Genomic DNA, 13,527 nt, shown 5'->3' with positions numbered 1-13,527 from the left:
GAAGGTGCTGGACACCAGCAAGTGCTGCCAAAGTGAGTGTCATTCTCCACTCAGTGCAGGTTAAATTGGGCTACATTGAGAAAACCAGGCTTCCTTTCTCTGGGAATTTCAATAGTAAAATGCCAACAATCATAACGTTTTGGCTGCTGCTGGCATGTAACAGCACCACTCTAAAGAGCAGATGAACATAATTCTTAAAGGTAGAGCATTTGCCTTAGAGATCACTGAACGGCGTATTTTATCTGCTTCAAGTTGAAAATACAAAAGGAATTGAAACATTTAGAAACTAATATTATTCACTGATAATTTTAATATTTACCAATACAAAGCTATCTGTTGCCACCAGATTTACAGTACAGATCTCAGAAGCATGCACTTATTTGTTGACATAAAAATAGCACAAAACTGAAGATCCTTTGGAAATCTCCTGAGCGTCAGAGAGGAAAAAGTACTAAATCTGAAAACCAGAACCAGAAAGTTGCACATGAGAAACAGCATCTATAAAACAACAACAAAAAAAAGACATCCTCCAAAGAATACATTAGCAAAACCACAAAACCAAATCCCTACAACCTTCTAACTCTGCAGTGGAGCACATTACACACATTTGTGGGTAATACTGGGAGAAGATCCTCCCAGAAGTTCCTGAACCCAACAGCCACCCGTTTGAGATCCCCTCAGTCCCATTCCCTTAGCTCTGAAGCCCCAGACACTTTGGATTTCTGGGTGCCACTGCCCCAGGCCTCATGGGCTATGTGAGGATTTAATTCCATCAACAGCATTGTTCCAGTGATCGCGTGATGCAGGTTACATTACTACAGGTTATGATGCGAAAAATGTGAAAAATGGCATTCTTATGTCAGCAGAGTCTCAGAAATTAGCGTGGGCTGGCTGGCAGCCCGTAGAACAAACAAAGCCCAGCACATGTTCTTGTTATGAACTAACAGGCCAAGATGTGTTGGGGTAATATGTAAACCAGTTCAGTTGTTCAAGGCTTTTTTTGGATGTGCGTAGGCCTTTACAAATTAACCCAAGGTTCGAAGAGGCCAACCATTCTGCGTGGCCAAGCCATGCCACAGCCAGGGCTGTGCTTCCAGGAGAGTGAGATGTCGGACCCCTCACAGTGCCAGAGCATTTGTGGTTTAAAAATAAGAAAGCCTTGACCTGATTGCAGAATTTATTCCCTCTGCTGAGAAGCCATCTTCTCACTTTTTGGGAGGTGAACAAGAACCATTGGAAGAATAACACCTGCTGCCATGTATGATACTACTGATCATGCTTCTCATGTTGCTAACGTTTTGCTTTTCCTAAGTTAATACAACAAGAAAGCACTTAATAGCAATTTTTTCCCTGTTGACATACTCTGTCCTCTTGGTATTTCTTGACTGAAAGACTGCAAATGAACCTGGCTTTGTCTTATTAAAATAAAGGCCTACTGGACAGAAAAATCAAATCAGTACCTCCAGAAATTAAGGCATACCATTTCTCATTTACATCAGTGCAGAGTTCTTTACCTTTCTGTCAGGGGTGAAGGACACGGCTGAATGATGCTTTTTTTTCCATCTCATTTATGTATTGATTGTAATAAGGGCAGACAGGTAGGCCTATACAAGCGCTGATTCTGTCAGCAACCAAAGTTGCCAGGACTGTGAATATTGTCACTTATGGATTGATAAATGGACTACATGGACTAATTGCATTTCAGCCTCTCTGGACAGATGGCAAATCTTGCAGCCATATGGCAATTATTTCCACTGCACCAAAAGCATATTAACACTTACCAAAATGTTTAAAGGAATGAGATAACCTAATTTATTTTTTTTCCATGAACTGGGACAAAAACAACTGGCTTGGAAGGGCTGGTGCTTAGGGTCAGGCTCCCTCCCAGGGTTCCCACTCGGCACAGGCTGGATGCCGGCGGGCATCACGCTGTTATTGATGAAACCACCCGGGTGCACCGGGTCCCAGCCAGATACAGCGCTGCTGCTACAGCCAGAGGATAACATGCCTCACTGCAGCTGTTCGGCATCACCCTTGTGTAGTTGCCACTATTTGCTGCTTGATATTCCAGCTGCCCCGAAAGTTGGCAGCACTGGTATGGGTACTTACTTTTCCTAGTCTTTCTCTCTCTGGTCTAAAACACACTGGAGTTATTTTCCTTACAGTTTTCAAGGCAGCCACCTGGCCCAAGCAGATGCAGAGGACAGCCCCACGCATGGCAGCAGGGTCTCTGCAGGAAGACCATACATGCACTGCATTCATTCACCTGTCCCCATATCTGCTCCCAAGAGAGGAACCAGCTTGGAGAGGGCAGCACCACGCTCCAGCAATGTTGTGAAACCACCCTGACCGGCCGGATCACAAGCAGAGGCTCATCCTGCTCAGTGCCAGCCAGATAAGCCATGGCTAAGTTTGGCAGTGCCACTTCAGCACAAAGCCTGGAGCTCATCACATTTACCAAAGGCAAACAAAGCACTCCACAGATGATACGTCAGGCCGACATGCATCCCCGATGACACAACCTGCTTACGGCCATGTCCTTTATTAATACTTCTGCTGTAGAGCTTTGAACTTTTATAGGATTTAAGTGGTGGCAAATTCACCCTTCAAAACCACTGGAGAGTACACGCAGGAGAGCCGATCCTCTCTGTTTTAAGTTACTGCTTATTTATACCAAACAAATGTGAGCAAAATCAGTTCAATAAATTCTAGATGGGCTTTTTATGCCAGAATAATAAGCCATATTACACAATTCCAATGATTTATTTTTTCTTCATTTTCAGGATAGAACCCTGAACATTTGTTTTAAAATAGGATTAAAAATCATCTCTTGTATTACACAGCAATTTGTTTCAAGCATGCTCTCCTGGTACGAGACTCCTTGCTAGTGGAGGCAGATGCCTCCCTTGCTGGAATAGACAAAGTGCATGCACCAGCTTCCCGGTTGCCTTAAGTAAATTATAGCAAGTCAAGAGCTGGGAACTGTGCTCTTCATAGACCCCGTGGTCTAAAATTAGTGCCTGGTGTTAGCATGCAGCATGGATCAACTGCTCACACAGCCGCTGCAGATCAGGTGCCAATTGGTGAGAAATTCTTACTAGGCTTTTTGCACATTCACACTTTAGCACCCCAGGAATTCGATCAATTTGTCTCATCAGGCCTCTATTACAGATCTCTAAACACTGTTTTCTCTTAGGAAGCTTTACTACCCTTAAGCAGCAGCCAAAAAAATAAAACATTTCAATTGCTCATTTCTCCATAGACAAGCAACTGGCTGCCTTTGTTTCCACGTGCTCCCCCTAGCAAAACGCTGCTGCCCCACTAGGCTGGGCTGTGGCCCACAGGGAGCCAGATTGCAGCCTCACCATAGAGCAAGGACAGACGGAAGGAGATGGAGACAGAGATGGAAGGGAGGACAAGAAACTTACATCTGGGGTGCAAAGCACAGACCAGCCTGCTTAAATCCCAGAAGTCAGTCATTCTTTTAGGGAATACGAGGCAACGCCGAGCCAACCAAGCTGTGCCCAGCCGCCGTGAGCCTGTTCTCTCCTCCGGCCAATAATTCAGAGGACATTCAATAATGGAGCTGACGAGCATAAACTCTCTCCAGTACAACCCCGTGTCATCTATGCTAATCTAACAGTTATTTGAAAGGGCACTGTAAATCAGTGCAACGCTGCTTTTACATTTCGTGGGAGAAGCCTCCCAGAGTAGCACTATCTCGCTGTACCTCCTAAGGACAATAGTGCCAATTCATAAGGCGGAAAGGAAAGATCAAACAGGGAATGCAAAGTGGATTAGATATTTTGATTCTGTTCCAAACTCTAATACTCTAATTTGAAGCTTAAAATATAAGAACTTTGGCAATTCCTCCCCCACAGAATTTGAAATGCTAATTTCTAAGTCAATGGAGAGAAGTTCTTGCAAGCAGATCTAAACAACGCACACGCAGGGTTACTGCTTGGAGACCAAAAATTCAGAGCAGACCTTCTCTACAGAGGGAAAAGCAGGTGACCAGAGCCACAGGAGAGGTGGTTAACCCTGGCATCATGAGGGGCTCAGCACAGCCTAAGAGGGTTGCAAAACTTTCTGCAAAACCACGGGTGTTGCAGAGAAGCCTGGGGAGGACAAGTGGGGTGAGAGAGCCTGGTGGAAGCATGGGGCTGGGTACTGCTAATGAAGTCCTTGAGAGCTGATGCATCTTCCGTGATGTGCACTTCTGAGGGCCTCAAAAACCAGCTGCTCAGAACCGCCTGCGTCTGGGGAACGTCTCTGAGCAGCGCAATGTGAAGGGGGCTGTGCAAAACTTTAAAGCTGTTATTTGTCCTTCGGATCTCTCAAAAGAGATCATTATGCACAAAAACCCATTTGCCTGCTCTGAAGCACAGAGGAAGGTGGAAGAGGCACCGAGAGAAGGCTGACGGAGGACGCACAGACCCAGGCAGACTTTGGATGTGTGCAGGAGGCCCGTCTCGCTGCCCATCCCCGGACCACTTCCCCGAACCAGCAGATCCCGTCCCAGAGCACGCAGTGTGACCCTTTCCCACAGCTATCGTGGTTTTCTTGTGCCTGAGATAAGAGATCGAAGCTTTTAACTGAATTGCCTTGAATTTGGGTGGGTGTAATGAAGTGTCAAGTCCCTGTTCTCAGCCAAGCCAGTTTCTGTTTGTCTTGAAAAAGACCATAAACCAAATTAGTCTATTTATGTATTAGCATTTTCAGAAGATCCCTTAAATACAAGCTTATGAAGACCACCTCTATAAATGCACAACAGAAACAGGGCTGTCTCCTGTAATGGACTATATACAAGTGACAGACAGCTGTCAAGCATACAAGATAAAATAATCATGAAGGGAGAGCTCTCGCTCACCTCTGTGCCATAACGTTTAAGGCAGCTAAATCTCCTTTATTGTCCCACGAAAGAACAAATTTCTCCCTCTTCCAGCTGGAAGAAGGGATTAGTATGACAATCATTGGATTATACGTGTACATAAATAGTGTCCAAAGATGCTTTTATCTCCTATACACCCAAGGGCAGCTGTTGATCTCCCCTGTGAGCTACTTGGGGCTGCCTCTTCCACGTGGAAGCTTCCTGGCAGGTCTGGGACTATTTTGGCCTTCTGGTGACAGGGGTTTGGCATACGTGGAGGAGTAAGTGGGGGCACCTCTTTACCCCTCTCCTGGAGGTGCAGCATGTAGACACATCCCTGTTAGACAGGGGACAACACCAAGGCAGGGGGACAGACAGAGCAGGCAGATGTAAATCGATGTATAACTAACATGAGGTCCCTAAGCTGTAGCCAGTTTTGCACTAGTGCCTGAGCTACCTACCAGAACAGCGCTCCTGCCTCATCTCTGGGCATCACTATCAGTGATAGGGACAGTAATCGGGTGTCCCACTCTTGCATTTCCCCACGCACCCTGCAGGCAGCACGGCGGCCCCTGTGCAGCCCTGGGCTCTGGTGGGTGGCTGCATGTTGCATGGCTCAGCTCAGAGCATCTCTCCCCTCCCCCCTCCCCCCCCCCCCTTTTTTTTTTCAAATGCTCTTATTGACAGTTTTCAATATCACAAAACAGATCACATGTTCCCACTTAAACAACTGCAGGGAGACATTTTAGATGTGCGCAACAGATTTATAGTGGGAAGCCTGAATACAAAATCCCAATAAAACAGGCAACAATAAAGCATTGCTGTTGCAGACTATAGAGCAACTCACCAAAAGCAAAGAACTTGACTCAGTCACTGCAATGCAATTAATACAAAGGAGAGAGCGTGCATCTTGGTTGAAGCACAACCTTTCCAGAAGGAAAAGCCTTTTTAAATACTCCCAGCTCTGGCTACAATACCTGTCCCTCTTCCAATGCAGGAACAAGCAGTAATGAATACTGAAATTAAGATGCTCACACCTCCACATGGTGAAATTAATGTTTCTGAGTCTTGCAAGACTTAAATTTCATATTTTTTCCCCCAAATACAGTGTTCCATATCTGTTGAGGATCTACCGCTAAGCGTGAAACAGAGGCAAACAACAAATATTTACACAGTCGGCACTTATACACACCATTTCACAGTCCTCCAGGAAGGATCCTCAGCGCAACTAGAAGCAGCTTCAGGAAAAAAAAAATTGTACAATCTGGCTACATATTCTTGAATGTATTCCAGTGAGGCCTTTGCTGTCTCGCTGCATTGATGTACTAAACCTGGTCTGATAAGAATGCAGTGGCAGGACTCCTATTATTATTATAATGCAAATCCTAATGGGAAGCAACATCTAGCAGCTCCAGAGGGCTCTCTCAGGCCCCTCGATGTGTAGGCAGAGGAGTGCAACTTCTACAGAAAATTTCTTTCTGAATTGCAGGGTTCGAGTTCCTAAATCCTGTAGGCTGTGGTGAGAATTCCAGACGGAAATAAAACAGTTTGTCACTTCAGAAATTCTTACAATCTTGCATTTTGATAAGCTGCATCAAATAAATAACATCAGACTGGCGTGTGGGGGAGGCAGGAAAGGAGGATGAGTTGCCACAGAAGGGAACAGGCTTTGCACAGTAACCAGCAGCCACTTCTGCTCACACCTCCACTGCCAGGCCCTCTTTCCCCTGTGTCAAATCTGCTCTCTTCTCCATGATAAAGCCACAGTTGTTTTGCAGCTAAAGCTCCTAGCCTTGCCAGCCTTCACCATGAAGCCCACAAATCCTACAACACCTACACAGCAGAGCCTACTGCTCCCATATGAGTCATTAAGCAGGCTGTCCCGCTTAGTGATGTCATCCAGCAACACCAATTCTTTTTTAAACAAATCCTAAAACGCCCAGAGCATCAATTATTTAAAGTATTTCCTTCATTTTAATCCTGACCCCAGTGGCAGAATTACCATTACGAAGCATTTGCCAGTGATGCAAGAGGGCCCGATAGCCCCTAATAGCTGCTACGTCAGTAGGAGCGAGCAGCCAGCCACTCGTGTCACGCATGAGCTAAGCACAGAGCATCCAAGCCAGCAGCATTGGGCAAATCTTTCTCCTACCAGCAGGCAGAGAGCAGCTAGGATGCGTCATCAAAAATATAATCAAAGATCAACTGCATCATCCAATCTCATCTTGTACATTTTGCATGAGTAGCTGTTACACAAGCCCTCCTCACGCCGTCCCTAACCTGCACCGGGTGATGTGTGGTTGTGGCGCAGCAGTAACCTCCCCTGATGTTAATGGCCTATTCCCTACCTAATTGCTCTTGCCATTAAAAGTGCTTCTTTAATGCTCAAGCTTAAACGCTTCCTGTCTTTGTTTGAAGGCAGTGCCCTTGCCTTGCCACATTCTGAGATTTAATAACAGGATTGTCAGCTATTTACAGCACAGAGCTGAATTATTGGGAGAAACTTCACTGAAATATGTTCCCCTAAGCACATTTACATCCTAAAGAGCCACCACCAAAGCACAGTATAAATAAGCCGCGTGCTGTATTTGCAGCACACAAAGGTGATGGACAGCATTCAAGGTGAAAGCAGGCAGGGATCTGACCACAGAGCAAGCTTCAGCACCGAAGACCTTCCCACTCAGCAAACTCCCTATCAAAAAGTCAACAGGAAAACCAACAGCTGATTCAAAATGCTTATGCTTCCTTAAATATAGTTTCAGGGGTGAGGCTATTTATTGTAGGCACTGCATTAATACAACCAAAAGAATGAATAAAAGGCAACGCAGAAAGTCACGCTGCCAAACCAGGCTGATGCCCTTGCTCTCGGGTTCTCAGCAAACTCATTGCTCCTCTCTGCCCCTTTCAGTCACACTGGGAATGTGCTCAAACAATTTAAGACAATTTGTCAGACCTTGAACCAGTTAAAACTACTTATGGTTTAAAGGAACTGAACATCAAATAACTTCTTAACATTTCAAATGATGCTTTTGTTACCAGGAGACCTACTCACCATCCTCTATTCAAATAGAAAGAGGGGCTTGAGGGACATCCCAACTTTGGGGAGGATATTTTATCTATAAGCTTCTTCTCAAGTGACAATCAAATTAACAGCAGTAATTAATTTGTCTAGTAGTTGAGAGAAACTTGACTACGATCACTCTCTCAGCATTAAGTTTTCTTTTTGTTCACCATTTCTTCAACGTTGACTACCTGAGCAAATTTTGGTGAAATTTGCACCAGGGCGCTTGAACCAGCTGTGGTACTGGTGGATTTTTCCTATTGTAGCTTGCTGAAGTTATCTCTAAGCCCACTGTTTATCTCTCATGGCAGTCATTCATTCATCATTTCTTCCTGCTCCTCTATTAGCTTGTTTTGCAATTTCTCCCAATTTCTCATTTTCCGTAGCTCTTACTCACCCATGGGATTTTTGCCCTAATTCAGTTATGTGCATTTATCTTCAGCATTACAAGCTCCCCAAATAATTGTGGATAAAGGGACAAGGGCTTTTACCTGATGAAACCTGAGTGAAATGCTCCAACATTTCAGGTTTGCTCTCACCTGAACACACCACACCATCCCTGAGTGCACACAAATCCTTATCACAGCCTATCCACTTTGTCTCCACCCCAGGTCTCCCAGCTCCCTGCCTCTCCAACCTTATTAAAATTGTGTTAAACTTGTTAAAGGAGCTACAGAGAACAGGTTTTATAAATGCCATTGAGGTCAACTGAGTTCTCCCATCCATTTCAGTGAACTCAAGATAAAGCTCCAGAACTTAAAGCTCTCTGGACCTGACTTTTCCACTGGATTTTGTACAAACACCTCCTTGATCTGCACACAGAGATGCTGAATTCCCCAAATCAGAACAGCAGCCGCTTATACCCACTCTGCAAAAAAATGGGAATAGCTACATAAGGAATAGATGCAGTGAAGAACCAAGCATCCCCAGGCAGCTGCCTCGAAAATCCCAAGACTGACAGCCTTAGCGTCTGTTGGGTCTCGGTCTCTTTCCTTGAATACCATCACCAGGTGGATGCTGCCTGGTGTAATCTACCCCCCTGAACTATGCTAGGATCTGAACTGAAGCTACAGACCATAAAACGCCCTAAAATAGTCCCACAGCACCAACTGGGCTGCCTGCCTTGCCCCAGCCCTGTCTGAAGGACAATGGCTTTGCGGTGGCCTTACGATGGCATCCGGGTGCTGTTGCTTTGGGAGTGCAGTGCTGTGGCTGCTCAGGCACATCCAGCACCGTCCCCCCCTTCCCTGGGGACAGATGGCTTGGCCAAACTTTGGAGGGAGGCAGTGCAAGACTCCCGTGGATCCCAGCAGGAGCTGGATGAAGGCCAAGGTGAGTTTCCTCTGCAACACGCCATTCCCCGCTATGGAGCGTCTTAGGCGAAGCTTATCACCATGGTATCTAAAGTACTGCTGGTACCGGGAAAGGCCAGCTTGAACAGCATCCAAAATTAATGCTTTCCCATAACACTAATTTCATCACATCTTTTGCCTCCATCACCTTTTTCTGTCCTCGTCCTCCCTTTTGTCTTTTGCTCCCCGGATGGCTGCAGCCATCCATCGGCCGATGGACACTGCTGCTGCTAACAGCAGAAGGGAAAAGTGCAAGGCAGTCTTCCCTGGTGCTCTTAAATGTCACTGCATAATAAAAGCATTACATACGACTGCTCTCAGAAATATAGGCCCCCAACCGTACCTTTTCATGATAAATACTACAGGAGGGGCAGAGTTTTGCTCATGGGTCCAGAAGTCTCCCTAAGACAAGGTTACTTCATCGCTGGAGCCAGGCTTGGAAACTCACCTTCTCCATCTTCCTGGGGGTGGTGGGGGCCTGCAGCCCACCTGGGGCAGGCAGAGGCACCTGCTGGGTAGGGGGCTGCCAGCCAGCCAGCGCCAGCAGACCACGTTAGCTCCCGTAGAAGCAGCACAGAGAAGCAGCTCTCACCAGCCACACGAAATGTGTGCTAATTCATCATTAACCTATATAGCACGCACATATACATACACAGTCATACGGCTTTTACATCGGCATGCAGCTTTTCGCGGTAATTTCTAACAGTTGGAGGCCTGATTTTCATTTGATGTGATTTATAAAAACTGATTTGAAACTCAAATTTATTGCTAGAGAATATTTAAATTAGTGGAATTTTAATCCAACAGATAATATAAATAACAGCTTCAGCAGCAGTGATTTCCACATCTAATCCAAACTGGGTACTTGTCACATGCCTCATAACAAGAAATATTTTGTCACTGACAGATAAGGAAATACCAAGACACTAAAGAAACGAAAATAGTAAAAGAATGTAACCACAGAGGAAGAAGCTAGCCAATACCTCCTTAAAATCATCTAATAACTAAGACTGAGGCATCTTTCTAACTGGAAAGTTAGCTTATACTGCTTAAATTGAGGTCAATTGAATCAGATGCTGGCTATTAGATTAGTATGCACAGCTCACAGAAATCGGAGCCCTAGACAAGCTTGCCATTTTCTTGGGTTTGTTTGTAACACCAAGACACAAATCAAGCAATTTTCAGACAAAATAAAGCCTCCGCAATGGGAAATTTGTTGTTACATTGTGGTTATTTAAATAGCTAAAGTTTAATCCCTGGTACTGTTGAGGTAAGGACAGTTGCCAGATGTGTTGAGTGGAAGAAAGTGGTGATTTTGAAAGTTTTTTTCTACAAAGTAAACATTTGTACAGTGGGAGCTCAAACAATGGCTTGACCCAAAGACAATGGTTTTCGGTCAGCAGGAACCTTCACACTGACTTTAATGAGCACTGAGGCAGATTTTTTTTTGCCTAAACACCTTTTTTTTTTTTAAAAAAAAAAAAAAAAAAAAAAGCATTGTTTCCACATCCCCTGAATTACATGCATTTATTTTTTCCAAACATGTCAATGACTTTTGTAAAACTTGACACTACCTTGCTGCCTACTAAGTTGAACTAAACCAACAGTTTAAATAGCTCAGCTCACAGCTAATAAGCAATTTAAATAGCTTTGCTGAGCTCAAGTAGCTATATCAGGTTTCATAGCACCATCAGTCACTGCCAAATCCATAGGCAGCATTTAAATGAATCATTAGCAATGGTCACCCCCCCCCCCACACACACAAAAAAAAAATCGTTTAAGTGCTAAGAATCAAGTTATTGTCGCAATTTCGGTGAGAACCTGCCTATGTGACACCAGAGCGTGCCCAGGAAGCAAATCCTGCTGGAATTCCTGGGACAAAATCTGCTCCTTCCAATACAAAAGGCTGGGCACTGTGTTCCCATCGCAGAGTGCGTCACAGGGACAGGTAAGTACAAAGGCACCCATTTCACAGAAGGCAAGGCTGAAGCACACCCAGGTAAAGGATTTCCCAGCAGAGGTGGAGCAGGGACACAAGGGGTGGCTCCTGCGTCAGGTGTGCTGAGCCCCTGCTGCAGTAACCTGCATGGGCAGACTTTGATGTTTTTTATGTCAGAAAGGTGGATGGCGAGATAACGACAGGAAACAGTTACAAAACACACATCCAGCAAACACCTCGCCTGCACTGCGTACAGCGCGTATGAGTGTGTACAACCCACACTGAAACCCCAGGAATGAATGGTGTCGGGAGCTTGATCTTCCTCCCCAGCACCAGTGTCAGGCTGAAACGACTCAATCGAAGCCAAATGTGTTACATTGGGGTATGGAACCGGACCGACAAACGTGCCTCATACCTATGCAGGTGCCATGAAGCAGGGCAGCACAGACAGGGGTGCAGCCACGAGCACACCTGGGGCACTCCGGAGACCCAGGCCCTGGGAAGCTCTGTGGGCAGAGCAGCACCACGCTGAGCCAAGGGCCAGGGCATCGCTGCCACCTGCCCCGTGATTCCCTCCATGCCACAGCCAAATTTCACAGCTGCACTCATCCACCGGCACAGAGCCAGATCAAACAACAACGACAAAACTATTTGTTTTTAGAGACACCCAGGTAAGAAGGATTGGGATGAGTTCCCCTGGGCTGGATGTTCCTGTCCAGCCTGGGCTCAGAGTGGCCATACTGCTCCAGCCAGGTGTTGATGTTTCCTTCCACAACCCCAAGCTGTAACACTACCTCTGCTATTTCCAATGGAACTTTACATAATGAAGAAGAGCCCCTCGTAATCCTGAAGTAAAACATCAGGAGACACTCTTCGGATCTTATTTCTCCCCTCTGCCCCTGCACTCCTATTCAGAACTGCTGGGTATCCGATTCAGGCACATGCGTGGCATTTTAATTCATTATTTATCCACACTGTCTCAAATGGTAGCACTTTGACAATAATCAATGCATCTCGAGTGGGAGGCTGCACAGCTGGGAGCAGCATGAGGATGCCCAGAAAACGGAGAACGGTTCCTTGCCACAGGGGGGTGAGGAGAAGCAAGGAAAAGGTGGAAGGGACCGCAATAGGATAAAAATAAAGCAAATTAACCGTGTGGGTTTGGAATCCCCCAAGACATTCTGGTCGAAAGGACGGGTCTCTAACCCGCATGCAGTTCCAGCCGAGAGCACCACGTTAACCTCCCCTCCCTACCGTTCAGTTCACGACCTGCCTTAACGCCGGCAATTTTTGCCCCCTATTAAACTTGGAGGCTGGGAACGAGGCAGGGCTGATTTTCGGAAAGCTCAGGCTCAATTCCCCGGGAGGAAAAAGGGTTGGGGTGCGTGTGCGGGGCGGCTTTGCCCACACTGCCGCACGGCTCCCACCGTCCGGGCGAGTTGGCGGCGGCCCCCCCCCGGCGGGGAGCCCCGGCAGAGCCCAGCACGACCCCAGCGCACCCACGGAGCCCCCGGGGCCGGCAGCGCTGCCCCCGCCGGGCCCCCCCGGCTCTGCCCGGGACCCCCCAGCTCCGCCTGTGGCCACCAGCAGCATGCCCGAGCTGGGCTTGTATTGATCTATTTCTCTATTTTTTTTAATTTTTCCCCTCTGCCGCGCTCCCACCCCCGCCGGCGCGGCTCGGGTGGGCGCCCCCCGGCCGGGCGGTAAGTGCTTAATGAATTAATTGCCTTAACGAACCGCCGCCTCCCTGCTCGGCGGCGACCGGGGCGCACCTGCGGAGGGACCGGGGCTGGGGGGCGAGCACCCCCGCGTGGAGCCGGGGGGTGCCGGGGGAGGGGGGCGGGACGCGAGAGGGGCGCTGGGTGCCCGGCGGACTCACCCCATGTCTCGGCACCTCTCGGCCGGGGCGGCGGCACCCCCGGGCGGCTCCCCGCGCTCGGCGGCCGGCGGCGGCCGCGTCCCCACTTCGCACATGCGGCCGCCCCGATCCCGATCCCGCTCCCGGCTGGCTGCGGCTGCACGGCGGCAGCAGGCGGCGGCGAGGCGTCCTGCTCCTCCCGCTCCTCCTCCTCCTCCTCCTCCTCCTCCTTCTTCTGCCACCGCCTCCCTCCCCCCTTACATAACCTCCCTCCCGGGCGGCGGCGGCACCGAGCAGCCTCCCGCCGCCCCCTCGCTGCTGCCTGGAGGGGGGGAGCACCCCCGGGACCCCCCCCAAGCCCGGGACCCCTTCAACTCTCCGCCACCGGGCACGGGCAGGCGGCGGTGGAGGGGGTGGATGGAGTGGGGGAAGCCCCCGAGGGCTTCT

General features: G+C 47.9%; 1 protein-coding gene across 1 annotated transcript in view; it reads right to left on the bottom strand.

Annotated features, from left to right (window-relative positions):
* Positions 1-13,257, bottom strand: part of HOMER2 (homer scaffold protein 2) — a 60,371-nt gene extending 47,114 nt beyond the window's left edge. The window contains exon 1 of the mRNA XM_084532112.1: positions 13,102-13,257. Coding sequence (XP_084388238.1) covers positions 13,102-13,196 — 95 coding nt within the window. The 5' untranslated portion in view covers positions 13,197-13,257. The remainder of the gene's footprint in view (positions 1-13,101) is intronic.
* Between the last annotated feature and the right edge of the window lie 270 nt (positions 13,258-13,527).

The sequence above is a fragment of the Aythya ferina genome, assembly GCF_964211825.1.
Source record: "Aythya ferina genome assembly, chromosome: 11".
Lineage (NCBI taxonomy): Eukaryota > Metazoa > Chordata > Aves > Anseriformes > Anatidae > Aythya > Aythya ferina.
The sequence above is the reverse complement of the archived record's forward strand: the minus strand, read 5'-3'. Positions and strand labels throughout refer to the sequence as shown.